We start from the raw sequence: 26,103 nt of genomic DNA, 5'->3' as shown, positions 1-26,103 counted from the left end.
GTTGTATGGTGAATTAGATATGATAGTTGTCAAGCCAAATCGCTCAACAACAATGGCAAATATTAGTACTGCAGAAAGAAAGTGTAATGACTCGTTTGATTGGGGAATAAGTTAATCAGAAATTAATTTTTTCAAAAATAATTATTTCAAAATTGTTTTTTACTTTATATATTTAAAAATAGTTCTATAATCTTGCGATAACTAATATCAAAATAAGTTATTTCGTAATTTTATCTCAAAAATGATGAACTTATTCTAAAGTTCATTTTGGAATAAGTTATTTTCTTTATCCCTTGTACTAAGAGGGTGTGTTTGAATTGATTTAAAAGTTGGTCAAACCTACTTTTAAATCAATTTTTGATTTCTGAAAGTGTTTGACAAAAATAAAAAATAATTTAAAATAAGTTATGAAGTATCTGGCAAGTTAAAAAATAACTTGAAATAAGTCAAAAATCAAAAGTTAGTCTCCCTTAGTTTTTTATTTTTCGACTTAAAAGTTATTTATATTTGACTTTATATATTTAACTTTAAAATATATTTTTTTAAATCAATCCAAACGGATTCTAAATAAGTTTGGACTATGATAAATGAATTGAACACATAAAAGCAGTTCAAAAGATGGCCAGCTGAATTTCAGGCTACGTAAGGTGTGACAGTTTATTTTTTCTTTTGTAGTCAAACATATTAAGTTGGCCGAAATTTTCGGAACGAAACTTTTTCCAAAAAGAGCTCTTTAAACAAAGATTTGTTTATTTATTTCAGTAAACATGTATATTGACTAAATTCTGTATTGACTTTATTATGTCAAAGTAAAATATACCGTCAAACCTTTCTAGTAATAATATTGTTATTTGTCCGAATATCTTTTTTACTGTCATAACAAAATATTGTTAAGAAAGATATAGAGTATAATGTAATATCAAAAGTATGTTTTTAAGAGAATTTTACCATTATAATGAAATATTATTAAAGAGATGTTTTTCTGTGTATTAAATAAATATATGCAAGTGTTTATATTAAAAGAGCTTATTGACTATATATTGTCCAATCTTTTGGGACAACAAAGCGTATATATTTAATTGTTTAATTATGTTTCTCAATGAAATTACAAAATTTATTTATTTTTAAATATAATAAATACACAATTCAAATGAAAAAAGAAATTAAATATAAGAAAAAAGATAAAAAATTAATAAAAATAAAATTATTATTTGATTAAAATAAATAAATATTATGTTTGCTAGTGATGATAAAGATGGTCCGTAGCAACGGTGGTGGTGATGATTGATGCTCGTTGTAAGTGATGTGTGATTAATGACAATTGGTACGTGGTAGTGATAGTTGTGATTGTAATTAGTAGCTAATGTTAGTAGTAATGACTATATTATGTATAGTGGTCAATGATGTATTGGTAATTGTGATGTTGAATGTGATTAACTAGGTGGTTGATGATTGTGCATGTGAAAATTATTCACACAAAAATATCTTTTAATAATTTGTGTAAAAGTTTTGTTTAGAAAATACTTAATTCTCAATATAAAGAGACGTTCTTAATTTTCTAAAACTTATATCATTCAAAGTCTCTATCATGTGCAAATAAATGAGGCCTCAGCTACATTAGAGAACAAAAATAGTGTCACTTTCTGTATAATGAATGAACAAAAAAGAGTTATTCCTGTGGTGTGTACCTTTAAGTCCCCCATTCACATCTTTTATGACCATTCCACAATCGTAAAAGGTAGTGCTAACTGATTTGGAACTATTCATCACACATTCTATTAGCCTAAACAAAACAAACAAACAAAACAAAACCCCAAAAATGAAGCACCACACATACCCTCAAGCCCTAAAGGGGCCACCAATATGTCTCTCTATGTTTTTATCCTCTTTTTTCTCTTCATTATTTCTTTCATGGAGCACTTCTGTCCACATTATATATATATGTATATCTTTAAAAACTTTTTTCTAAAGTCTCCCTTCATTACATTAATTTTTATGTGTCTTAGTTTTGACTAAACACATCTTTTAAGAATATAGTATAGACTTTAGAATCTTAAAATTTTAAATTAAACATGCATATTATGTATTAAAATGCTTAAATCTTGTGTGATAGTTTTGAACACGTAAAATTTTTAGTAATTTAATTGATTGACTCTAAGTATTTACCTTGTTTATGAAAGTTTGATTCTCAACCTTGTAATTTCTTTTTTCTACCTTCAATTTTTTTTAAAAACTAGTCATAAATATTTTGCATAAAATTTTAAAAAGTAAGATAGATAAATTGAATAGTAATATATATTTGAAACTATTATTAGGAATTTTGAAGTTTCTATTATTTGAAAAGATACAAACAGGATAAAAGGAAAAATAAAAGACATGGAGAAGATAGAATTGTATGTCCCTACATGTCAAATCTTATTAGTACAAATGGAGAATTCCACGTCCATTAGCCAATCAATAGTCGAAAGGTGTAACCTCGTATTATGACTTCTCATCATATCATTAACCTACATTAATTACTCATAATTAATTCTTGTACTATCACCAATGACCTAACTATTTGTATAGTGATACCGACTGACATAAAATTTAAGATACTTTATTTATAAATTGTTTTTATTAAAATTAAGTTATTTTTAATGCGTAGTAGAAAAGTAACAATCTTTACTAGAATAAAAAATAAAACGTGTCACATAAATTAAGTAGAGAGTATGATTTTACTGGCGAACAGAAAGCTTGCGTCGCTATCTTTTTCTGTATTGAGAAGCCAAAGATTTTATTAAGGAATATCATAGTATAATTTTTTTTAAAAAATATTAGTGTATTTTAACCCATTATAAACAAATAATGTCTCTTGTTTCTGTTCAGATTACTAACTCTACTTGTAAGAAATTAAAATTATCTGTTCTTCAGGCTTGATTAATTACTTGTAGCTAATCACTAACACATTAACACACAAATACTAAAAGGGGTTTTTGTAGGGTGTATAATTTTAGTATTATTATTTATTGACGGTTTGATTTGTTATGAGTGTATTAGAATAAGAATATTACCCTAACCAAATAAGGGATTAATAAATAATATATCAAAACTAATAATATATGTATTATTTTTTCTAATACCTTCTACTAAATGACCCTAGCGCGGAAGAATAATAAATCTACGGCATAAATAATCATAATTTAAAGAACCAGTTTCTTACCTGAAGAAGAGTATTGGTGAAACTATCTGATGAGAAGTGAGCGTTGAACTTCATTTTTTCTTGTTAAGGTTCTTTTTCATCTTCTAAAAACATTATTGTTGATGATATTATTTCAGGTTAGATCATCATGAGTCTGAAAATGGAACAAGGAAAAGGAAGTGAAACACTCATGAATTGAAATGTGGATGTTAGTTCCTCAATTTGTGTGGATAAGAATTAATTAATACTCCCTCCTTTTACTATTTTACTTTATCTATTTTGAACTTTGCATGTCTCTTAAGAAATACTAATGATTAAACAAGAAAAAAATAATTTTCTTGTTAATAATATATTCAAAGTGACAAATAAAAATTTATTTCTAAAATACTGAATAAGTAAAAATAGACGGAAAGAGGGTAGCAATGTTAAAGAGACATATATGGGGATTTGTGCCAAAGCAAAAAAGGAAAAGGAGTTTTTACTGCTTCGACTTGTCAACAGGTACAGTTGCAATTTCTGCTATTCCTCAGTCTACTTCCCTAATAACTAGATATGTAAGGCTTCATATATAACCCTTGTCCCTCACTTTTCGTTCAATTTATGTGAATATGTTTGACTTATCCAATAACTTAAGATAAATAAATAAAAAAAGAAATCATAAGTTTAATGTTGTTGAACATTGAAATGTTATCTATTTAGATATTTTAGTACATTATTGGAGTAGTAGCAATTTTAGCAAACCATATCCAATGAGGGTAAACTTTTTGTGTTCAATGAATATATTTCTTTTATCTATATACGAAGAATACAGGATATACGGAGGTGGTCCTAAAAGCCTATTTTACAAACACTACAATATAATAGTAGTAGATAGTCAAAAGCAAGTGGAGCATAAATTTCAACTTTCTATAATGTGATTATCAAGTGGACAGCCAAATGTATCATAATTCAATGCACAAACAAACATCAAAGGGTCATGTGGGACAATGTTGTGTACATGTTCGTGCATTTTCATTTAAAATAAAAGTTTGAATTATATGATCATTTTATATGTACAAACGTATATAGATGATAAAAGAGTGCACACTTTTATTAAATATCGTTATTTTAGATTTCTGATATATCTCCTCATATATGAGTATAAGACATATTCTAGATTAATTCGTATATATTCTACTATCATGTTGATTTATGTGGTCAAAGTTTACTAGAGAAAATATATATTTTTTTTAATGTCTTGAATGAAGTGGACACAAAAGCCCGCTTTGGAGTGGACTGTGGAGGAAGCAAGTCCATGTTAGTTGGTTATGGGCCTATTTAGTTGGGTAGGTTAGAAAATGAAAGAAGTAGTTATCATTGCCACAGTCGAAACGACATTTTCGGCTCTGTATGTATGTAGGCAACACATAGCAAGTGCGTGTATTCAAAGCGATGGAGACATATGTCTGTTCGAATGATGTAACTCGTTTCATTTGCAGGGCCGGCTCTTGCCTTTGTAAAATAAGGCTTATGTCTTTTAGGGGCCCTAAATTATTATCAAAAATAAATTAGTATGTGTTAAAATTTTATAGAAAAAATTGATTAATTATGAGAAAAAATAATAATATTATTTTACCCATTTTGACATCTTTTATACTTTGTTAAAAATAAGAATTATTAGTGAAAAGTGTTGAACAAAGTGAATTACAAATTCTTTTTTATTTGTTTTTAAATGCTAGTTTCAAACATTACAATAAGACGAGAGGGAGTTGCTCGGATGGTAAGCAACCCTCACTTCCAACCCGAAGGTTGCGAGTTCGAGTCACCAAGGGAGCAATCTACTTGTTTGAGACCGTTAAAAATGTACACGACAACAACATAAATAAATTTTTTTGAGACAATCTACTTGTTTGAGGTCAAACGTTCACCACTTTTCGTTATTGTTACTTTGTTACTCTAACAAAATTTATAGAAGGAGAAAAATAAATTTGAAAAAACAGCAAAATAATATTGTTGACCCTTTTAGAAATTCATTCTTAATTAAATTGCTGCTCTGAAGGCCCTTCTAGATGCCTCATCAATGCAATTTTACGACTTTTTCAGTAATATGTATGTATAATTGTTGCATTATGAAAGTACAAGTAGATCAAAATTTTAGATTCTAGACTCATGTTAAAGAAATATTCTGGAACATTAAAAAATTAAAAATGAGTCTAACCTAGATAACTCAAACGCTCAGCAATGACTTGGGACAAGAAGGACAACAAATCTATATTAATAGACATATCTTTTGTAGCTTAAGTATTACTTTTATTTAGAGCAAGTTTTGTTTCATATTCTTCAAATTAAGCTTGTCAAAAAATAGTCATAACTCACACCAAAAATATTTAGAAGAGCCTAATGAGAAGGAAAAAAAAGAAAAACATTAAAAGGACGAAATCTTTGTCCAAGTGAGATCATATACATACCAAATGAAAAATAATCAATACAATTTTAAGGAGACAACAAAACAGCGAGAAAAAACATGCATTAAAGGGAGTAAACTATGAGATATCCAATGATGATAACAAATCATTTTAACTAGAAAAGTTCTTAGGTTTTGAAATAACATACCTCAAAAAATTGACTAACACCTCGATCAACTTTCAATCCTTAAAGTATTCATAATATCCACTGATAAAATTTAGTAAAAATAGATAACAACAACATAAAAACCAACAAATATGGGAATGCAAAGTTATTAACTCTCAGAGGATTTTCTTAAGAACACAAAATCTCACCCTTGTATGTGAATGAATGACATTGTTGATGAAGAAATTAGAGATTTATAAGAGGTTTTTTTTATTGTACCTTCAACAAATTCAGTAGAGTAAACTTTCTTGAATACTCAATTAACGTTTGTTATTTAATCTATACTAACAAATATTTGTAACAATAACTTTGCAGAAACATGAACAACATTACAAACATGTACTCAAAAATATCAATTAATAATATAAGCATAAATTAATGATTGTTAAAAACATACCAAAATCTATAACAACAGAATGGAAAAAATTGAGCTCACTGAATGCACAGTGTCCCCTTAAAGAAATTATTCCCCTCTAGTACCCGAGGTTTAAAGGAATAGATCCTCTCGGTATAGAACGATTCTATTCACCAGTGTATTGATACAAAAACAATGGTGTCAGTGAGTCATTCAACAGAAGCAAAATACACAAATATTTTATTGTCCATAAGAAGAAGTTCAAAAAAATTCGTTGCTTTAAAATGAGAGGAAATTTCTCTATTTATAGACAACAAAGGATAGTGTGAATAAATGCTTATTGTGTATTATCGAAAAGGTCACAAACCTTCGGAAAGGTCACAACCATTCATAAAAGTCACAATAAAAGTTGCAACTCTTCATAAAAGTCACAATTCTTCATATAAGTCACAATTTTTCATGACAGAGGAAGGATAGTTTTCGAAATAAAATAAATTAAAAGAGAATACTAATTTGTGGTGGCGCCATGTAGGCGGGTCTAGGGTTCTCTTTTATATATATATACTAGTAAAATTACATGTGCGAATATCACGGAATTTATAAAATAATACTTAAAACCTATTAGTCATTAAAACTAAACATTATATCATCTTACATACAAGATTACGTAGTAACAAACATTACTAATATAAAGGAAAATGAAAATTATTATATCATATCATTTATCCTTAATAACATAAGCATAAATTAATGACTGTAAAAATACATACCAGGATCTGTAACATAAGCAATGGTGCCAGTGAGTCACTCGACAGGAGCAAAGTACACAAATATTTAATTGTGAAAAAAAAAAAAGTTTAGAATTTTCGTTGTTTTAAAATGAGAGGAAATCCCTCTATTTATAGACAACAAAGGGTAGTGTGAACAAATGTTTATTGTGCCTTATCGGAAAGGTTACAACTATTTGAAAAAGTTGCAATCCTTCGGAAAGGTCACAACCTTTCATAAAAGACGCAACTTTTCATAAAAGTAGCAATTCTTCATTAAAGTCACAACTTTTCATAAAAGTCACAACTTTTCATAAAAGTCGCAACTCTTCATTAAAGTGGCAACTCTTCATAAAAGTCACAACTTTTCATGAAAGGGAAAGGCTAGTTTTGAAAATAAATAAATTTAAAAGTAATTCAGGTGTGTAATGGCGCCACGTAGGCGGGCCTAAGATTTTCTTTTATATATATATATATATATATATATATATATATGATATGATAAGCTAGAGTTTTTTCTTGATTATTTTGTCATGTGAAAACTTAAGTTGATAAATTAGCTTCTTCTTTTATTTCTTTTTGCTGAATTATAGAGCCGTTTTCAAGTAGCGTTCCATTGATATTAGTCTTACCTTTTAGTATAAAATAAGTAGGCTATATTGATTTTGATTTCTATAATAATAATAACGTGCTCAAGATTCACTTCATTGATTCTTCTGGAAGATAACATTGACTAATGAAATAGAAAATATAATAACAGGTCCACTTCCCAATCAGAAAAGATCGTGGATGCCTAATATATATATAATATTTTTCAGCATTTCCCACGATATAACAATTCTTTATGAACAAATTTTCTGTATGTTATATCATTTTTCATTAATGTTTTGCTCATAATTTCAAAGTATAACATTGTGCATTGAATTTAGGATTTAGTCCAATAAATTTGGTGTCCACTATAATATATACACAAATTGCAGAAATAACGCATATTCGTTGTACGATGGAAATATAAACTCGGTCGTAACGTCCAAAAAGTCTCTTAAATTTATAAACTACTTCAAATGGACTATAGAGGGGAATGCCATTTTTTTCTCCTTTTTGATGCAACGAATATATTTTTTTTGGGTGTTCGATTGTTGGAACTTGACTGCAATAGATTAAATAGAGTAAAAGATTAAACAAAGGTAATTTAAATCCTTTTAGTAAAACTATTTTAAGGGACATGCAAAAGTCAAACATGATAAATAGACCAAAAAGAGTATGAACACCTAATTAAAAAATACAAGTTGAATGAGTCGTCTTAGATTTTTCGATTTATGGAAGAAATAAAAATACTGTAGATTTTATTTTTATACTTGTGGTTCCATCATAGCACCTTCGTCATGAGACTATATTAATGCATATAAAGACTAGAGAGTAAAGCAAAATATTCAAACAAATTGTATCAGTCACAGCAAATTCTATAGATTTTTCATTGAAAAAATGGGAGAAGTGAAGTTGATAGGGTCATCAGGAAGCTTATTTTGCACCAGAGTAGAATGGGCTTTGAAGCTCAAGGGAATTGACTATGAATATATACAAGAAGATTTATTGAACAAGAGTGAGTTGCTCATCAAGTCCAATCCTGTCCATAAGAAGATCCCTGTCCTACTACACGATGACAAACCCGTCGTTGAATCACTTGTTATCCTTGAATATATTGATGAAACATGGAAAGGATACTCTTTGTTGCCTCAGGATCCTCATGAACGAGCTACAGCTCGTTTCTGGGCAAAATTTGTTGATGACAAGGTAAGATTTTCTTTCTTGGCATAATCCAATTCTTCATATTATAAGGCATACAAAAACTTAGCAGATTCCTAGACTGTTTTTTGTCACTTATGAGGTAGAGGTAAGGTCTGCGTACACACTACCCTCCACAGACCCCACTGTGTATGACTACACTGGATATGTTGTTGTACAAAAGCTAGCAGATATATGTACTAAGACAGTAACGTTCATAACTTAAATTATGAGACCATAAACATGATCTTCAGTCAACTGCAATCATATATATGGAACCATTTCAAGTAATTTGGTGTGAAGAATGCAATTGACAACAATTTAATGGTTAAGAAATAATGCTATACAAGTTAATGCATCTGATAAAATATCATAGACAAGAATAGCAAATTACTAAATGGTAGCTTTCTGATTGTGTTAATTTTCATGTTCAGTGTGTCATAGGATCATGGCAAGCTATGGCAATGCAAGATGAAGGAGAGGCAAAAGCAAAAGCTATAGAGTCAGTACAAGAATTGTATGCATTTATCGAGAAGCAGATTGAAGGCAAGAAGTTTTTTGGCGGGGAGCAGATAGGCTACCTGGATCTAGTGATGGGTTGGAAAACTCTTTGGCTCAGTGCCATGGAGGAAGTAGGAAATGTGAAGCTACTTGATCCAGAGAAGTTCCCTTCACTCCATCAATGGGCTGAAAACTTCAAAGAGATTCCTATTATACACGAAAGCATGCCACAACAAGAAACCCTAGTCAACTACTTTCAAGGTGGTCTAAACTACTTGCGTTCCCTAGAAACAAACAAACAATAAGTCTCCTTTTATGATTGTTAAAGTGTTGTGGTGATGTCCTATTCATTCTGTGTGCAACTCCTATGTTATGTGTCTGTTGCTAAGCCTTCTTTTCTCAGGTTTGTAAGGATAATTGATCTTTATTCTGGCGGTTTTATATTGAAGTTGCTGTTATATATAATTCACCTTTATGTAAGCAGACAACAGTCCCATTTGCAACATCAAGAGCAGATGATGTGTGAACCAAGATGAAACTGATGCCACCAATGATCTTGATTGTCCAAACATCATTGCTAACGCGCCTGAACCAAATGAGCCTGCTATAGTATTATTTCTACAAACCATAAATATATGCAAATAAGAACCTTATTCTATACTCTTGTAATCTAGTTTACAAAGATTTTTCAATCTAAGAGTAATACCTATTAACACACAAGTAAAATAACTGAAACAGTGAAGGAAGGGAATGCCTCCTATAATATTGACATTATCTCTCCTAGTTCCTTTACATATACCATACACTTCATAAATTCAGCAGTATAGTATTTCTATCCAACGTCATGTGCATTGGGAGAGTCAAACTATACATACATACAGAAGCTTTCAGGAATAACCAACACGTCTACAACGGACCCAGAAAGCTGTCCCTCCACTCCGTCCTCGAGCAACAGCTATTTCCTCGTCAATGTAAAACCAGATGAAAAATGGATCCTTATCCTTATTGCTAGGTTCTCTTTCCTCTTTTCCCTTAATACTGATATCAAAAGGATCGAATGGTCCAAGTTTTATCCGAAGCCTCTCAAATACGAAAGCTAGAATCCTATTCTTCCATGAAAATGGCCCTTCAAATGTCAAGAATCCAAGAGGCCCCAGGTAAACACCATTTTCAATCCTCTTCGCCTAGAATTTTATTCAAACATATTATTCATCTTAGGATTGAAAGAAGAAAGCATCTACACTCTGCAGTTAAATTGGAGTGCATCATCTGAACAACTAAAGGAAGCAGATATTTAAAGAGATAATGTAGGTTGCTTGTATAGCACAAAAAAATATATTTGAATAGCGGGTGTGCACTTGTTTATCTTTATCTTCTTCTCTTGGATTTGAAGTTAATTCCGAGCAGGGAAATGTACACTAAGATAGTCATTTTATAGAAGATCCCCAGTGTAACATTATATAACTAGATACACAATTTATAACTGACGAGAATTAGCTAACACCATAGGTCTCTATGAGATTGAATTATTTGATGTTATCTCATCTAACAGTTTACACAATTAGAAACAAAAGGATCTGTTATTCATGTTCATTGCTGTAGCACCCCCTGCTCTCACATGCAACAACCATGTAATCTGTCATTTGATCTAATCATCTCTCTACCATGGTAAATCCACAAGTTATACAAAGACACGAGTCTTGCTTATTTGGTTGCGTTCAGGAAGGAAATTGTAATCTGGATTTGTACCGACCATTACATGACACAAGAAGTAGGGAAGAGAGACAAAAACTAACAAACATAGTTATATCACCCCATTAAGAGTATTATTATTTAGCTGTTATCCAAAAGGTCATATGAATCATTACTCTAAGTCGTCGTTAGAATGCATATTCTCTAGTTTTATCTTCTAAATTAAGAGTAATTACCATAATCAGTGTTAAGAGACGGATAAAAAAGACAAGCAAAGCTTACAGCTGCATCAAATCTCTGTATGGCAGTAATTGGGAAATATCTACCTTGTCCTAATCCTTTCTGCAATATAAAGGTTTCAAGTTAAAATGAAGCATTGGACAATATAGGGAACTTGATCAAAGCATAAAAAACGAACGAAAATAAAAACCAGTTACAAACATCAGCTGTAAAAATGAGCATCCATGTCCTTCCAGGCGATTTGGTTCCACCAAGAGTTTCAAGAAACCTGGAGGAATCAATTTTTTCTCTCTCGATCACAGCCAAAGCAGCCAAAATCTCCTCTGCTGGAACCTTTCTTGTTTTGGCAGCATTTTTCAGTACTCTTACACTCTCTTCAACTTCCTAAATTAAAATTTTACCAACATAAATTCACACAACCAGTTGGAAAACGAAAGTGAATAATCCAACCAATCTAAAATGGTTTTTTTTTCTCTTATAATTCATTTAAATAACTAATAAAACTTTTTTCTTTCTTATGATTATTAGCAGGTAGGAGTGTCCATACTAGTAGGTAGGAGTGCATTGTCTTGCTGCCCTTACTAGTAGTCATAGGACAACTCTCGTAGTTTCTTGTTCTTCAATTTCTATTGCTATATATGGTTCCGTGTGTATTATTTTATTATTTTTATTACTATCTATTGTCTCTTGTACTTCCGTTACATCTTTATCTAGAATGTTTTGGTCTTGACTTGAGGGTGTATGAGATTTTCCCATCTCTACCTCACCTCTATGGTAAATTTTAGGTTTGGGTACACTCTACTCAAACCCTACTTTGTGGACTACAATAGATATGTTGATGTTGTTGTTATGATTATTAGGTAAAACATATCAAACAGAAAAATAAGTTTTTTTACGAGTCAATTTAGACCACGTATAAACTCAATCTTTAGATGAGCTCAATTGAGCTTTCACTACAACTCGTATAGTAATATTCTGGACCAATCTTACTTCAAAAATCCATGAGAAAGGGGAAAGGTGGAGTTATACCTGGTTAAGTAGTTCGTTTTCTTCATCTTGAATGAGAATGGAAGGTTGAGAATTCTGGTCCTTTTCGTCATGGATGGCTCTGGTTTTTAGAGCAGAGAATCTCAGAGGAGTTGGTAATTTGGAGTAATGACAGCAAGGGATTTGGAAAGTGCAGATTGAGGGATTGAGAGAAGATGTACCCCATTTCAAGGAGAAGAAGGAAGAAGATTGCAGCAGCATCTCATAAGTGGCTCTAGTTAATTGATAGACGCGCCCCTTCGTTTTCCTTCTTTTGTTTTTGCTTTTTTAACCTCCTAATAGAATGGTGCATCCACAAATTCAATACGTCTAAATTAATTAATTCCTATAATTTAATTGTTTATCACACATCATTTACTGCATTCTAACATACACTATTATCTTAATTTGACATCGGCCATAAGAAATAATTATCACTATCTTGACAATTATTTACCAACTTTAGACCATATTGTTACCTCTACCTCAACAAAGGTACGAGTAAGCTTTATGCACACCCCGATTTCACTGCATACTCTAACCTTAGACCAAGCAAGAAATGCATATTCCCAATGTGTGTAAGACAGATCGTACCGGTCACAAAAAAGGAAAGATGTAGCTGGAACTCGCGAGGATTAATGCCAAAAGACTAGAGGAAAGCTTGTTGATTTTATATACCGTAATAATATTTCTGCAAGATACTTTATATAATGTCCAAAAAATATAGGTCCTGGATTATATAAATATCAGCTCAATAAACTAATAGTCATAGTCAATGTCAAGAATTGAATAACAGATGTGCAGCACGCATGAACTTAAAGTTCCAATGCCAAAATTTTGTTTTAAGTTATGATGGCACAAGTGTTTAACCAAATAACCTCATACTGGATATCATTCTAGAAAACAATACATCATCGGATGGGGGTGAAAATAACAAAAACCAGAAACAACACCACGCTGTGGAAAACATCTCCACTAAACTGATGAACATTTATGTGTGTATCTGAACAAAGGACCAACTTCTGTTCCAATAAATGCTGCGGAGGACCACATGTTTGTGTTGCCACTGCTCTAGCAGGGTGCAATGAAAACCTTGTATGCTCAACTTTACTTACCTCTGAAAACACAATTCAAATAGTAAAGATACGTGTGAGTGATCATCGGCTTGAAACCAGATATCAAAAGCAATGGTCCACAAAACTACAACATCTAAAAATCAATGTTCAATACTGGATAATTCCTAAAATCTCACAACTCAAATCATGTTTATTTCCAAAAAACTTTTATGTGAAGTAGCAACAAAAGGAAGCAAGAAGTCCACCTTCTGAGTTTGCCTATGCTGTTTATGCACTATCAGCAACAGTAGGCAGTGCAGTAATTTTCCCCACAGCAACAGTTTTCCCTGCACAAATGACAGAAATTATGATCCTCCTATGTCGTGTGATGATACAGAAATAAAAAGAAATTTGAGGTTACAAACACAATGGTTTCTTACCTTCAGTGCGAAGAGTGAATCGTCCAAGTTGTGCAAAGTTGGAGAATTTCTCTACACATATCATATTATTCACCTGGCATGATAGTTTCAAGAGGTTCAAATACCAACACAAGACGTTAACCTAAGGATCTAGCTCTAAAAACAACCAAAAAAGGGTGAACTTGAAAGGGCCTAGGGAATTCAAGGTAAAGCAAAGATTTTGTCCTCAAACTAGAAAATCTTCATCATTCTCTGTTAGAAAGGTGGGACAAAACACAGAACACATTGTGATACAGGAATTGTACCTTCTGCAAATTCAAATATAACTTGAAGTAACCCACAATTATGAAAGACAACCATAAGAGTCGATCTAAGAACCATGAATTCCCAATCTACAGGTTTTCAACTAGACAGCTAACCTGAACACGGCATAAAACAATAGCACCATTCTTAACAAACAGAGGTTTTTTCTTCATAGGTTTCTTCGTTTTTAGATCAATCTGCTGCATCAGTTCAACAATCTCGCATTCCTCAACAACCGCATGGACATGCAATACAGCTTTGTATCCAGCAGTAAAAATAGCCTGACAACATGAAATTCCATTAACAGAAGACTGGTAGCACATGTGCAATTTAGAATCCAAGTGAGGTAATGAAATGCTAAGTTAGGGTTGGATTCATACATTGTCCAACAGCTCAAGAATCTGTAACTGTGCAACAAACTCAGTAACTGCAGGTATTGGCTTTGCTGCAAACAGTAAGCTTTGTTAGAAATACAAAAACGCTTGAAAGCTATCCACCACAAAATGATAGTCTAAACCCACTTGAGATTACAATATGAAACCACATTTAAATTTTCATTAAACCAAGACAAAGAAATCACTTCCTCTCTTATCCTTGTCAAATATCTTCCTCTTGCCTTTTTTTTAAAGAAGCTGGTAACTGTATATTTGTTAGCAGACTACATAGTGATTGACTTCAAGTGCAAGCCACCTCAACACCAGCTACAACTGAATGTGTGTGTGTTGCCCAGGTAAGGACTACATATCAATGTTAGTTTGTTATCAAATAGCTGATAAGATATTTTTGTATGAGTTGCACTTGCAACCATTTCCTATTTGTTTGAATGCTTTTTGCTACAACTTAATTCATTTGCATGACTTGTTCAAATTATCATACATATCAGCTTCTCATAGAGCTCAATATCTAACTAACCTACCTGATTAAATGAAGTGCTGTCAAAAGTTGTATCTTTTGCACCCTTCATAAATTCTCCACAAAAATATGATTAAACTAGAGACTGTGGACAGCCTAGACAGAAAGCGACTCCAACACAAGAATTAAATACAAGTATTGTATTTATTTGTTCTTGCTAGCCCACTGGTGCAACTGATATTTGTAAAAGGGTTTGACATAATCAGGGACTAACATGACATATACAGTATCATCTAAAAACATAACACCCTTCTTAAATTCACAAAAGTACAGACTGCTAACTGCTTTGCACACCCCAGTGAAAAAAGGCTACCTTTTATGCCTTTTTTCCCTAGCAAATAAAACAATAACATATTCACCAGTCCATTACCAGTGAGCTGTTATGTCATATGTAACACAATTCTTTCTCATGACATGTTATCAGATACATACCACTTGTTTACATCACATGGTCAATAGAAGTAATATTTCTTCTATTATTTAACTCGTTAGCAATAGAAACAATCAGAATAATTGGCATAGTGATAGATCAAGAAGATAAGGAATGTCAATTCATTATGACAAGGAGATAGATCAGTTGAGAAAACATACCAACACTGCACAAGACAAAGCCTGACAAAAGGTCATCTTCCTCAACTCCAGATAACCTAACACGCACATTTTCCCCGGGACCAACATGCCTTACTCGGTCTTCGTCACAGAATATGGCAAGAACTTTTACAGCAGCCTATAAATCAGCTCGTGAGATGAATTTCCTCGAGTATTCCATCAATCAAAAAACTTGATACAATTAAGGTAAAAAAAATAGCACCTTGTTTGGCATAATCAGTAGATTATCACCCTCACGTATGCTTCCAGACTCAATTTTACCCATAACGACAGTTCCCATGTCTTTAAATTTGTCAATAATAGGCATTCTGCAAAGAAAATGGAAATTGAAATAGGTAAACAACTTGGCACAAGTGTAGAGGGGAGTTACGAGACAAGAAAAATAGAAGGAATTCCTCGCTTATGATCCGGTGAAGGAAACAAGAGTGATGATGCATAGAAATAAAAGATCAAATAAATATTACAAACAAAACTTCCAAGTCTTACTCCTCGAGCAAAATAACCTAGAAGGTTAGCATTGGAATTAGAAAATATGAGTGCAGAAGGAAACAGCAATAGGAAGATGCCACCAAATAAGTAGAAAGAGGAAAGAAGTACCTCAATGGACCATTAGGATCTCGAGGTGGAACTTCGACTGCATCAAGGACTTCAAAAAGGCAGTGACCACTCCACCATGGGCATACACTCTTCTCCAATCTAGTTTTCAAATTTGAACCAAAAAGCCCGGAGATTGGAAGGAATTGAACATCTGAAATTCAAGCACAAAAAGAACACGAATCAAGCATCAGCAGCTTAGCCAATATGTAAAATCTTTAAACAAAGTAGAGAATAACAGTTACCAGTTACATTCAATAAATGAACATAAATATGAAAAAACAAGTACATCAAACAAAGAGGCAATCTGCAAGTAAATAATCCTTCTTTACCTTTCTTGACATTGTACCCAGATGATCTCAAGAACGGAACCATTTTTGACTCAATCTCATCATACCTTCATGAATAAGTTGGATCAAGATTAGTTGCTAGTGTATACAGGATGTGATAATACAAATCAAAATAGTAGACGGAAGATCACCTTTCTTTAGACCAATTGACAGTAGGATCATCCATCTTATTTACAACAATAATAAGCTTTGTAACCCCTAGGGTCTTTGCCAATTGAACATGTTCACGTGTCTGCCCACCTCTTTCATATCCAGTTTCGAATTCACCCTTTCTGGCAGATATAACCTTCACAATAGAGCAAACAATGATCAGCTACAATTATTATGCCTCAATCCCAACCTATTGGAGTTCTCATATGAATCCTCACTGTCCAATTCACTATATTTGGACCCATTTTGTTACAGAATTCAATAATTCAGGATTCAACATTTCCAAGTAAAGAGTTGATTCACACAAAATGAAAGACTTAAAAGATATACGACAAAAGCTCTTACCAGCACACCTATGTCAGCTTGAGATGCTCCACTGATCATATTGGGAACATAGCTCTTATGACCCTGGTGACAAATGGAGCACAATAATAAAAAAGATGTAGAGAGAGAATAGGAGTAAAAGTTGAAGAGAGTACAAGATTACAAAGAACATCACAATTTACATGCACTTACAGGCAGAACTTAGTAAATATCAACTTCAACAAGTCATTTTTTTTTTATAACTGAGAAATCCGTCTGCCCTTTGGACCAATCACAGCCTTCTAAACTCGATGGATAATGGGCCCGCCCCTCTACCCTTCTCCACTTAAATACCGGGCTTCGCTTTGCATGGTGTGGGGCTTGAACCTGCGACATAAGTCACAAATCCTCCACCTTTTGCCACTCAAGCTAGGCCTTGGGGGCAACTTATAAAAGTCATTATTTTGTTTCTTTACAATAAGGATGTGGCTTAGTAATGAATGAAGGGGAAGGATAACCCTAAAGTCTCAAGCTCAAATCCCAGCAAAGGCAAACAACACAAAGGTGATTTCTTCTCATCTCTCTAAGCTTTGGTGAGTAGAGCTACTCGGCACCTGTAGTGGGAGGTAGCATGTATTTGTTGGGACAACTAAGGTGCAAGTTGACACTGACACCACCGTCAAATAAATGTTATGAAAGTTTGTTTCAAAACTATCTGTTACATCTCGAATCATTATTTATTACCCTCTCCATTTCAAAAAGAATGACCTACTATCTTTTACCGTCTTTTTCAAAAAGAATGACCCATTTCCTTTTTTGAGCAACACTTTAAGACCACAAGCTCATGTGGCATGTTTAAGACCACAAGATTAAAGGCTTTTTGGTACATTCGACATAACTTTAATTTAGGACCACAAGATAGAAAAATCTTCTTTATTTTATCTTAAACTTCGTGTCAAATCAACCTAGGACATTTTTTTTGAAACGGAGAGAGTATTTCATTTTAGGCGTAAAGACAATCCCATAAAAACTCCAATTTTAGCCTAGTGTCATCAGTCTATCAGTAGTAGCTCTCTAAGACTCTAACATGGCTTCATTAACAAAATAGAAAACTAGACCTCGTCCCAATGTTTTGGACGGCGATAAAAGGCGACGAGGGTCTACCTCGCATTCGCCGCTCGCCTTTTTGAAGTGCGGCACCATTTAATACCAAAAAATTAAAATATTTAATTGCATATGTAAATAATCAAACAGTAACATATTAGCAAATTTTTCAATTCAAAAACTAAAAATCAATAGTACATACTAAAAGTCTAGAACTTGAATGAGAAAAAAAACAGAACAAAAGTCAAAACAAAGGTAGATGTGACTCTAAAGTCTAAAGAAGGAAAAAGAACAAAGGAAGAAGAAATCTGAAGAAGAAAAGAAGAAATATGTATTGGTTAGACTTTGGAGTCGCTGAAAAATTTGTTGTCTTTTTATAAGAAAATACAACAGGCGACGCCTTTCTAGCCTCTTGCCTCTCGCCTCTCGCCTCTAGTCGTCATGGCGTTGCCTTTTGAAGATCGCCTCACCACAAAGCTAAAAGGCGATGAAGGGTCGCCTCGCCTCGCCTCTTGCCATTGGCGACGAGGCGATCGCCTTTCACAACATTGCCTCGTCCTAAGCTTTTCGACCTTCTTGCCGTGTAGTAGATATAGGATAAAGGCTCAAAAGACAATTGCAGAGGAGATGAATGTCAATTTCTAGCGATGCAAAAGGGATTCATTTATGATTAAGGATCAGCATGGGACTTTTTCCAAGCTATCACTCATTATAAGATCACTAAAGCACTGTTTTTAAAATAATTGTGGTGTTTGGGCAAGTTTACACACACCTAGGTTGATAACACGAGGTACCTGCAACCTCTCACCAACACATGTAATGTGTATTCTGTCTATCAAGGCTTCGACAGATGGGAAGAAACCACCTAGTTTGTTTGTCTCCGTTGGATTAGAACCTGAGACTTTAGTGACCACTAGGTAACTCCCTTTGATGTATTACTAAAGCACTGTTGCTTCCAACAATGTTTAAATGATACAAAATAGATGGTACCAAAAACACTAATATGGCATAGAGACTCACAACTTTAGATCAAGGAAAATTTTCTATAGATCTTTGAAACCATATAGGCAAACGGCACCTCTCGTGCACATAAACTTGTCACTTAATACTCACACCTTTTCCTCACGTGTACAAGGTAAACCAGAGAAAGAATGAGGATAAAAAGTTACCGGGGCATCAAGAATTGTAAATCTTGTCGTCTCTGTTTCAAAATGTGCTCTTCCTACTTCAACTGTTATTCCCTGAAAAGGAAGTGGCGACCAAGAAACACAGAATCACTCGTAAGCTCCTCCACAATCCCAGCCCCAAAAAGGAGGTAATATACCAATTTAAGTAATAAATAAAGCAATACCTTCACCCTCTCTTCTTCATTTGTATCCATAATATAGGCCATATACCTAAAAGACATTGAAAAGGGAAGTTAAGAACTAAAAGGAAAAGCAATAATTAATTACAGACCAGGTGTGGAGGATCACTCCACATGCAAGAAAATAAATTGGTTGTGGACCCTCTTCAAAACTCATTATCGATAATTGTGCACTCAAAGTTGACAAGAAGGAATCAAGAGATATTCTATCTCAAGAATAATCAAGCATGAAATATCAGGAACCATGCAAACAACACACAACTAGCTTCAGAATTAAAGAAATCGAGAAAAACAGGAATGAGGCATCTATCTATCTTTGCAACCATCTCTCGCAGATAAAAAGCTCAGTTGGACTCTAGGAATATGCCTAGCTTATCAGAATTAACAGGAACTAGTAACCGAATGTGTCATAACCAAACTCGGAACTTCAAAAGTTCTAGCAGTAAACAGTGATCCAAGCTTTGATAGTACAACTTCACATCAACCAAATTCTGCCTCCCATTAAAAGACAAATACCGGCAGAATTGCAGATGGCTGGTTGTATAAGAAAACAATCATTTCATGGAACTCTAACAGAAAAATGCCCACAATATCCTAAACTTGAACATCAGACGATATGTTTTACTGGGTTGTAATAAGAATAGGACATGAACATCTACAACTTGAGCTCTTTAATGACAAATAGATGGGCTAAATCTTCGATATTCACCCAAAGAAGCTAATGGTGGCAACAGAATCTTAAGCACAACAACTGTTGTTAAAAAGAAAAAGACCCTTCAGCCACAATCACACTTTTGAGGGAACTGTTTCTAGATGGTATAATGATAGTCTTATTTCCCAATCTTAAAATGAATTTTTATACGGTGAGCTATTGAAGAGTTCGAATAGAGGTGTTATGATGATTCAAAAGAACATAATAAACATTATTCCAGTGAAAATGTATCTTTGTTCTTTATAAGGATTTGCACAATTCAATACAGACCATATAACCAATTCCAGGAACTATGTTAGCTTATGAAAAGCGAAACTAACCTGAATATAGTGATTTCTGCAAGTGACAAACCAAAATAATAAAGAAGCAAAAACCAACTTTGAAAGGAAAAATGAAAAGGGATTACAGCAACCAATAACATGCAATTTTTTCATATCAGGCCTATCCAACAGAAGGTCATAGGAGCTACAATACAAGAGCTGCATAGCAAAAAGCATCCCCCACCCCACACACACAAAATACTGCACAACAACATACTCAATGCTTTCTAAAATAACAAAATGCTCTAAAGCAATCAGATCACTTCTAAGAGCTGTGCAAATTAACTAGCACATAATTCGGATTCCAAAACTAAATTACTAATTAGTGAACCTAACAAATCCTTTAAAAGTGGAACAACAGCTAGTTTTTCCTTGATTGCAATTATCATATCTCATTATTGTCATCGGTGGCTGCACTTCTTGTCATTCACATTTGTATAAAAGATTCACAGAAAGTAAACCATCACAATTTGCAAGTAATATTGCAGATAACATACTTCTTTATAATGGTAAGGTATAAATTGCAGATAACCTACGTATTGGATGAGATCCTCAAAAGAGTGGACAATGCAAGTAGTTTATTTAAGAAGTGTTCTGGCAGAGTCATGGTCCATTTGCCATTGGTACTCAGTGGATTGTGACTTCAACAGCCAAAATCCGTCTAACTGATGAAATAATATAAAAAAATCATGATAAACCAAGCTTCAGATTTAGAATGTATCGCAGGTTATCTCACAAACCAAGAGGCCACAATGAATTATGCAAAAGTCATACACAAGTTCATCAATTAAGAAACACTGACAGCATATCTTGACTATAGTAAGCCAGTAAAACCTTACCAGCTCTCTCTGTTTTTATCCTTCGCTTCTTTCTCGTACTTTTGTATAGTACGGTCATCAACTTGACCACTAAGTAATAGTATTTGTCCTCCAATAGTAGACTTTCCAGCATCTGCAGGTGATATGGAGAATTCTAAGTAATAATATATGATGTTTCTCAGTTAAACAATTAGATCGCATCTTGCCAGTTACCAATCAGCTTTGGGAACGACAACTTTCACATAAAAAACGAAGAAAGTGATTTTGCATCCTATTTTAATAATTGGAATAAGTAAAAAGTGATCTTGCATCTGACATACTGCACATGCAGAAATGAATTTTACTAGTTCAATAAGTTGGACACAGCTTACCTACTTAACCAAAATCTCAAACATCACCATTTCTATTTCCACGCCACACCGACATCTCAATTCTCATCAAGCAATAGCTAATGTTTTACCAAAGCAAGAATGGGGAGAAAAGATAAATAAAAAAATGCACGGACATAAAATACCAAAAAAGTTGAGGAAAGATGCATAGAGGACTACATCCACAGAGTACCTAAAAACGCTCAAGATATGTTTGAGAGGTAAGATGACATACAATTTAGGAGGAAATAAATAAACGGGCAGGACCTGTAAGTCCTTAATGATAAAACGATATCAGTACCATAAAAGAATTTTAAAAAAGACGGAAAATAAAACTACATTGTACCAACAATTATTTAATACTCCCATTTCCTCTTCTACCATATTATTTTGTTTGCCTGATTTTCCTTCTTGATACTTGGGAGATTTGTACTCATCAAGCTTCACTACAATGACAATCATGCATCAAGTGGATAAAGAGTACATAGAAAAAGGAAGACTTACCCACATGACCAATAAATACCACATTCAGGTGCCTCTTTTTATTGACTTCAACCTCCACCTGCATATCTTCTGGGGGTGAACTTTCTTTTCCAGAGACACCCTTTGGCTCGACATGCTCTGGCTTTAAGTCTGGATGTGCTTCATCTCTCAACTCTGATACCGTCAATGAAGTAAACAATTACATAACAGTTTGAATAAAGGTTTCAGTAATCTAAAGATATCATTTTTCACCAAAACAATTTAAACTCTAAATACCCCAAAAGTTCTCCCTTTTTTAAAACTTGAATACACAAAAATTCCCTATGAGTAATGTAATGAAGTAGGGAAATCTCAACAAGAGAGTCAGGAACAATTATCATTGAAGGGTGGGTACTTGAAGACCTCAACAAGGATTATCTCAAGGTGAATTTTCGTAGATATACTACCCAAAACGAGGCACGTTCCCAGATATATATTTATATATATATATATATATAGCTTTTCTGGCAATTTATTGTCATACTAATAAACATAAACTTCCAAATAAATCTTCGTATAAGCTGAATCACCAAAACATCAATGTCTGTGACTACAAAATTGCCAAGCTGTTATACCAGTATATCTTCTCTCTGCAGAGCAGAACCCAGAGAGAGAGAGGCACAAGTAGCAACTGATCTCCCTCTTTTAAACAGTAAGGCCCACCAGATTACTCTTTGTGAATACAGTTTAAAAAAAAGGGATCAATCCCCATTACACTGACATCTTTCTGCAACATAAAGCCACCATTTCAGCGCAGATGACATGAGCCCCTTCAGCTAATTTCAGCATGATTCTACTCCCACCTCAAAAACCCTCCCCGTCAAAAGGAGATGAAAATCTAGAATCACTTTTTTGAGAAAATACGAGACATCTAAGTCATACAAGTAAAGAGATCTATTCATTTTTAAGAAAAAGAAAAAAGGGGGATTGGATTGATGATAAAACAGAATCCTGTAACTAGGACAAAAAATTGTTTTATAGATGCAGATTTCCCGGTCAAGCATATAAAAAAGAATCACTTAATAACACAAAAGAATAACCTCCACAAGAACCAGATGATACATAATCTGTTCATGAATCTACCTACCATCTTCCAGCATATCAGGTTTTTCAACATCATCAGTCTTCCTCTCTTCTTCCATAAGACTATCCTCTACCATTTAATAAACAATCAAAACGTTATCCAGAAAGTTCCTAATAATATCAATGTAGGACATGAAAGCAGAGGAAAAAGTATATCGACGTATATATGTGAAAGAACAAATGTACAAGATATCAAAAAATAGATTTTAGAAAGATATTAGCAGAAACTAATAACAAAGTCTAATAGCCTTTGCAAGTTACAATATAGAAAAGGAACATTTTCTCTCCTTTGGATTGTTAAAAAGAAACTCTGTAGGTAGTTTCTAGTGTGCATTACCATCCAAAACTAAAAGCATCAAACTTTCATGAAGCCTACTAAAAGTAGTGATTTGAAGGACTCTTAACCTTGTCAAAGATATTTAAAACAACCACCCCCAAAGAAACAAGATTTAGAAAAAGACAATGTCAAAGTTAACAGTAACATCACATGATCGCATATAAATATAAGACCAACAAAGGATTTTTTCAAAAAAAATTCATCCTACGAGGAATAATACCTAACTCCCAAGCAGGAAAACAAAAGAAGAGAAGTCTTACATGGACCCCGAGGCCCAAAAGAGCAAGGAAGCATCTAAATATACACAACAACAGGCCTAACTTTTAAACCACAAGAAGTTTCAATGATGTGAATCCACCAAGGAAAACTAAGAAGAGAAGTCTTACATGGACCCCCAGGCCCAAAGGAGCAAGGAAGCATCTCAATATACACAAGAACAGGCCTTACTTTTAAACCACAAGAAGTTTCTATGATGTGGATAATAATTACAATCCTTGGAGAAGGAGTGGAGCGGAAGGGGGAGAGGGATCAAATTTAATTATAGACTTTTTTTAAAAATCAATATATATCATGAACTTAGCAATAATATACTGACATCAGAGCCATCGCAATGAGGAGACCACTTCTAAATACAAGCAAATAGCCACTCAAGAACAAGTAAGGCAAGAACATCATTGAAATTGCTACAAACCTCCATCAGCTTTGTCATGTTTTATAGCTTCATCAGGTCTAGCGTCTTCCACGTTGACCAACACAGTATCTTCTGCTGATAATCAATCACAGATTAGACACTCAAAACCATATTTCCTTATGGTAAAGTAATGTAGGCCATTAATGGTCGACTTCAATGATAAGTGGATAAACAATCTATGACTACCTAAGAAAGCCTAGGTGGCAATAAGAATAGAATAAATCATAAAACTGCTGTAATTAATGTTATACCAGATGAATCAAGCTGCAGCGCCTTGATGTCCTCTTCAATATCTATCACATCAAACAACCAAAAGTATGAAATCCATGAATCCATCATACCCCAACAATCTCAGAAGTTATTATCAAATGGGAGAAAACACAGGGAAAAAAAAACCATCACAGAAGTCATTATCCATAGAAGGTGAGTTCGGTATGGAGGAATATGTTATCCATCGAACACCTGACATGTTTCGGTAAAAAATGTTTTCTTTTGAAACATATCATTTTTAACTAGTTGATTATAAAGTAGATACCATACATCTATGATGCTATTAGTAATATGAGCATTAGAACCCAACACTAAAGAAAACTAATCATAGCAAATTGTTGTCATATTTTTTTGAGCACATTAACTCTAATTACTTCAACAAAATCTCAATTGACATCTTGCTTATCTATGCATTGTACTAACAGAAACTTCATGAAAATTGAAGGGAATAAATCATGTTGTTAGTGAATAGTTGTTGAATGGCACAAACATATCATAACCATTTAGTTCATGATGATAATACATAAGATACAAAGTAAGAACTTTCAAGATAATAATCGATAAATAGATGTTATTATTCAAAGTAGGATTACAATGTATATGTTTAGTTGTTGTAGACGTTATTATTCAATTTAACCCCAATAACTGCTAAGTACTAATTGAATTAAATGCTATTATAAGAAAAGGACTTCCTTTGTCCTATCGTTAAAAGACACTTCCTATTTAAGCTACAAATCGCCTATGTATTAGTTTTTCAAAAGATTTTTGTTGAATTTTTATGAAAAGAGAAAACTTTATTCTATATTAATTCACATTGAACCAAAATCAAATAGTAATAAATAAGTATAAATTGAAACTTACAGAGTTCACCATTATTAACCTAAGGATATACTATTCAACAAATAAACAAAAAAAGGACATAATCCAGGAAACATATCAAGGTGACCAAACACTGAAAAACCGTATCATCAGTGAACAGATTTTTTATCATTAAAACACTCCAACAAGCGAATTGTCGTTTACTGAATCTTCACGAAAATGACTAGTACATAATTATTTAGCTCTTCTTAAATAAGCAACGGATATTCGATTATCAGTCAAAGTAAATAGCTTCTAATCTAACTCAGTATGCAAATTCTGTCAAAATGATAATGGATTAACTGCAACGATAAACCCTAGATTGAAAAATCGATAGAAGAAGTGAAGATCTGATACATAACATATAAATCAGCAGCGAAAAAACCTACATACCCATGGTGCGGTTAATTGAGTGAGAGGACGCGTAGGGTTTGTGCTTGCGGTGACAATAAATTGAAGGGCTGCTTATGAAAATCTATTGGATGCTGCCCGCTTCTTTTTTTATACCATTTGCTGAAACCGTAACCTGGGGTTTTAGGATCGGTTCAGATGTTAAACCGGCCTGTCAAACTATTTTACTTTATGAAAAAATTACTCCTTGAATGATTATTTTTTAATAAATAATTATTGATTTTAGTGATATTTTTTATTTATTATTATTTTTAGTAATATTATGTTAAATTTGCAAGTAAATTATATATGCAAGATATATGTTTTTCAAATATATTATGTTTGTTTGATAAGAAATTAACACAATGTATTATAAGTGATATGTGATAAATGTATTATCCATCAATAAAAC

The 26,103-nt window shown here is 33.0% G+C and overlaps 3 protein-coding genes across 6 annotated transcripts; 1 reads left to right on the top strand and 2 right to left on the bottom strand.

Annotated features, from left to right (window-relative positions):
* The first annotated feature begins 8,340 nt into the window (after positions 1-8,340).
* LOC125829796 (probable glutathione S-transferase) lies at positions 8,341-9,655 on the top strand. Its single transcript, XM_049508995.1, has 2 exons — positions 8,341-8,707; positions 9,133-9,655. Exons 1-2 carry the CDS (start codon positions 8,399-8,401, stop codon positions 9,502-9,504), a joined length of 681 nt encoding a protein of 226 aa, XP_049364952.1. The 5' UTR covers positions 8,341-8,398; the 3' UTR covers positions 9,505-9,655.
* Positions 9,656-9,833: 178 nt separating this feature from the next.
* Positions 9,834-12,417, bottom strand: LOC125829785 (uncharacterized). The gene is made up of 4 exons (XM_049508986.1): positions 12,161-12,417; positions 11,333-11,515; positions 11,174-11,233; positions 9,834-10,383 (listed from the first exon to the last, which is right to left on the bottom strand). The coding sequence occupies exons 1-4, from the start codon at positions 12,377-12,379 to the stop codon at positions 10,087-10,089; spliced, it is 759 nt and encodes a 252-aa protein (XP_049364943.1). The 5' UTR covers positions 12,380-12,417; the 3' UTR covers positions 9,834-10,086.
* A 504-nt stretch (positions 12,418-12,921) lies between these two features.
* On the bottom strand, positions 12,922-24,637 carry LOC125828486 (uncharacterized). 4 transcript variants are annotated; one of them, XM_049507790.1, is made up of 18 exons: positions 24,425-24,563; positions 24,174-24,245; positions 23,150-23,215; positions 22,045-22,197; positions 21,194-21,305; positions 19,308-19,353; positions 19,126-19,197; positions 16,895-16,957; positions 16,531-16,685; positions 16,382-16,446; positions 16,053-16,203; positions 15,658-15,763; positions 15,438-15,573; positions 14,315-14,379; positions 14,051-14,215; positions 13,653-13,725; positions 13,479-13,559; positions 12,922-13,274 (listed from the first exon to the last, which is right to left on the bottom strand). In XM_049507790.1, the coding sequence occupies exons 1-17, from the start codon at positions 24,510-24,512 to the stop codon at positions 13,501-13,503; spliced, it is 1,647 nt and encodes a 548-aa protein (XP_049363747.1). In that variant the 5' UTR covers positions 24,513-24,563; the 3' UTR covers positions 12,922-13,274; positions 13,479-13,500. The 4 variants fall into 4 exon arrangements, with proteins under 4 accessions (XP_049363747.1, XP_049363741.1, XP_049363762.1 ...); XM_049507784.1 differs by having other exon boundaries at positions 24,174-24,248; positions 24,425-24,524; XM_049507805.1 differs by lacking the exon at positions 23,150-23,215 and having other exon boundaries at positions 24,425-24,637.
* Between the last annotated feature and the right edge of the window lie 1,466 nt (positions 24,638-26,103).

This window comes from Solanum verrucosum, unplaced genomic scaffold (genome assembly GCF_900185275.1).
Source record: "Solanum verrucosum unplaced genomic scaffold, falcon-dt-bn FXZP01000102.1, whole genome shotgun sequence".
Classification (NCBI taxonomy): domain Eukaryota; kingdom Viridiplantae; phylum Streptophyta; class Magnoliopsida; order Solanales; family Solanaceae; genus Solanum; species Solanum verrucosum.
This window is presented reverse-complemented; position numbering and strand designations above follow the sequence as displayed.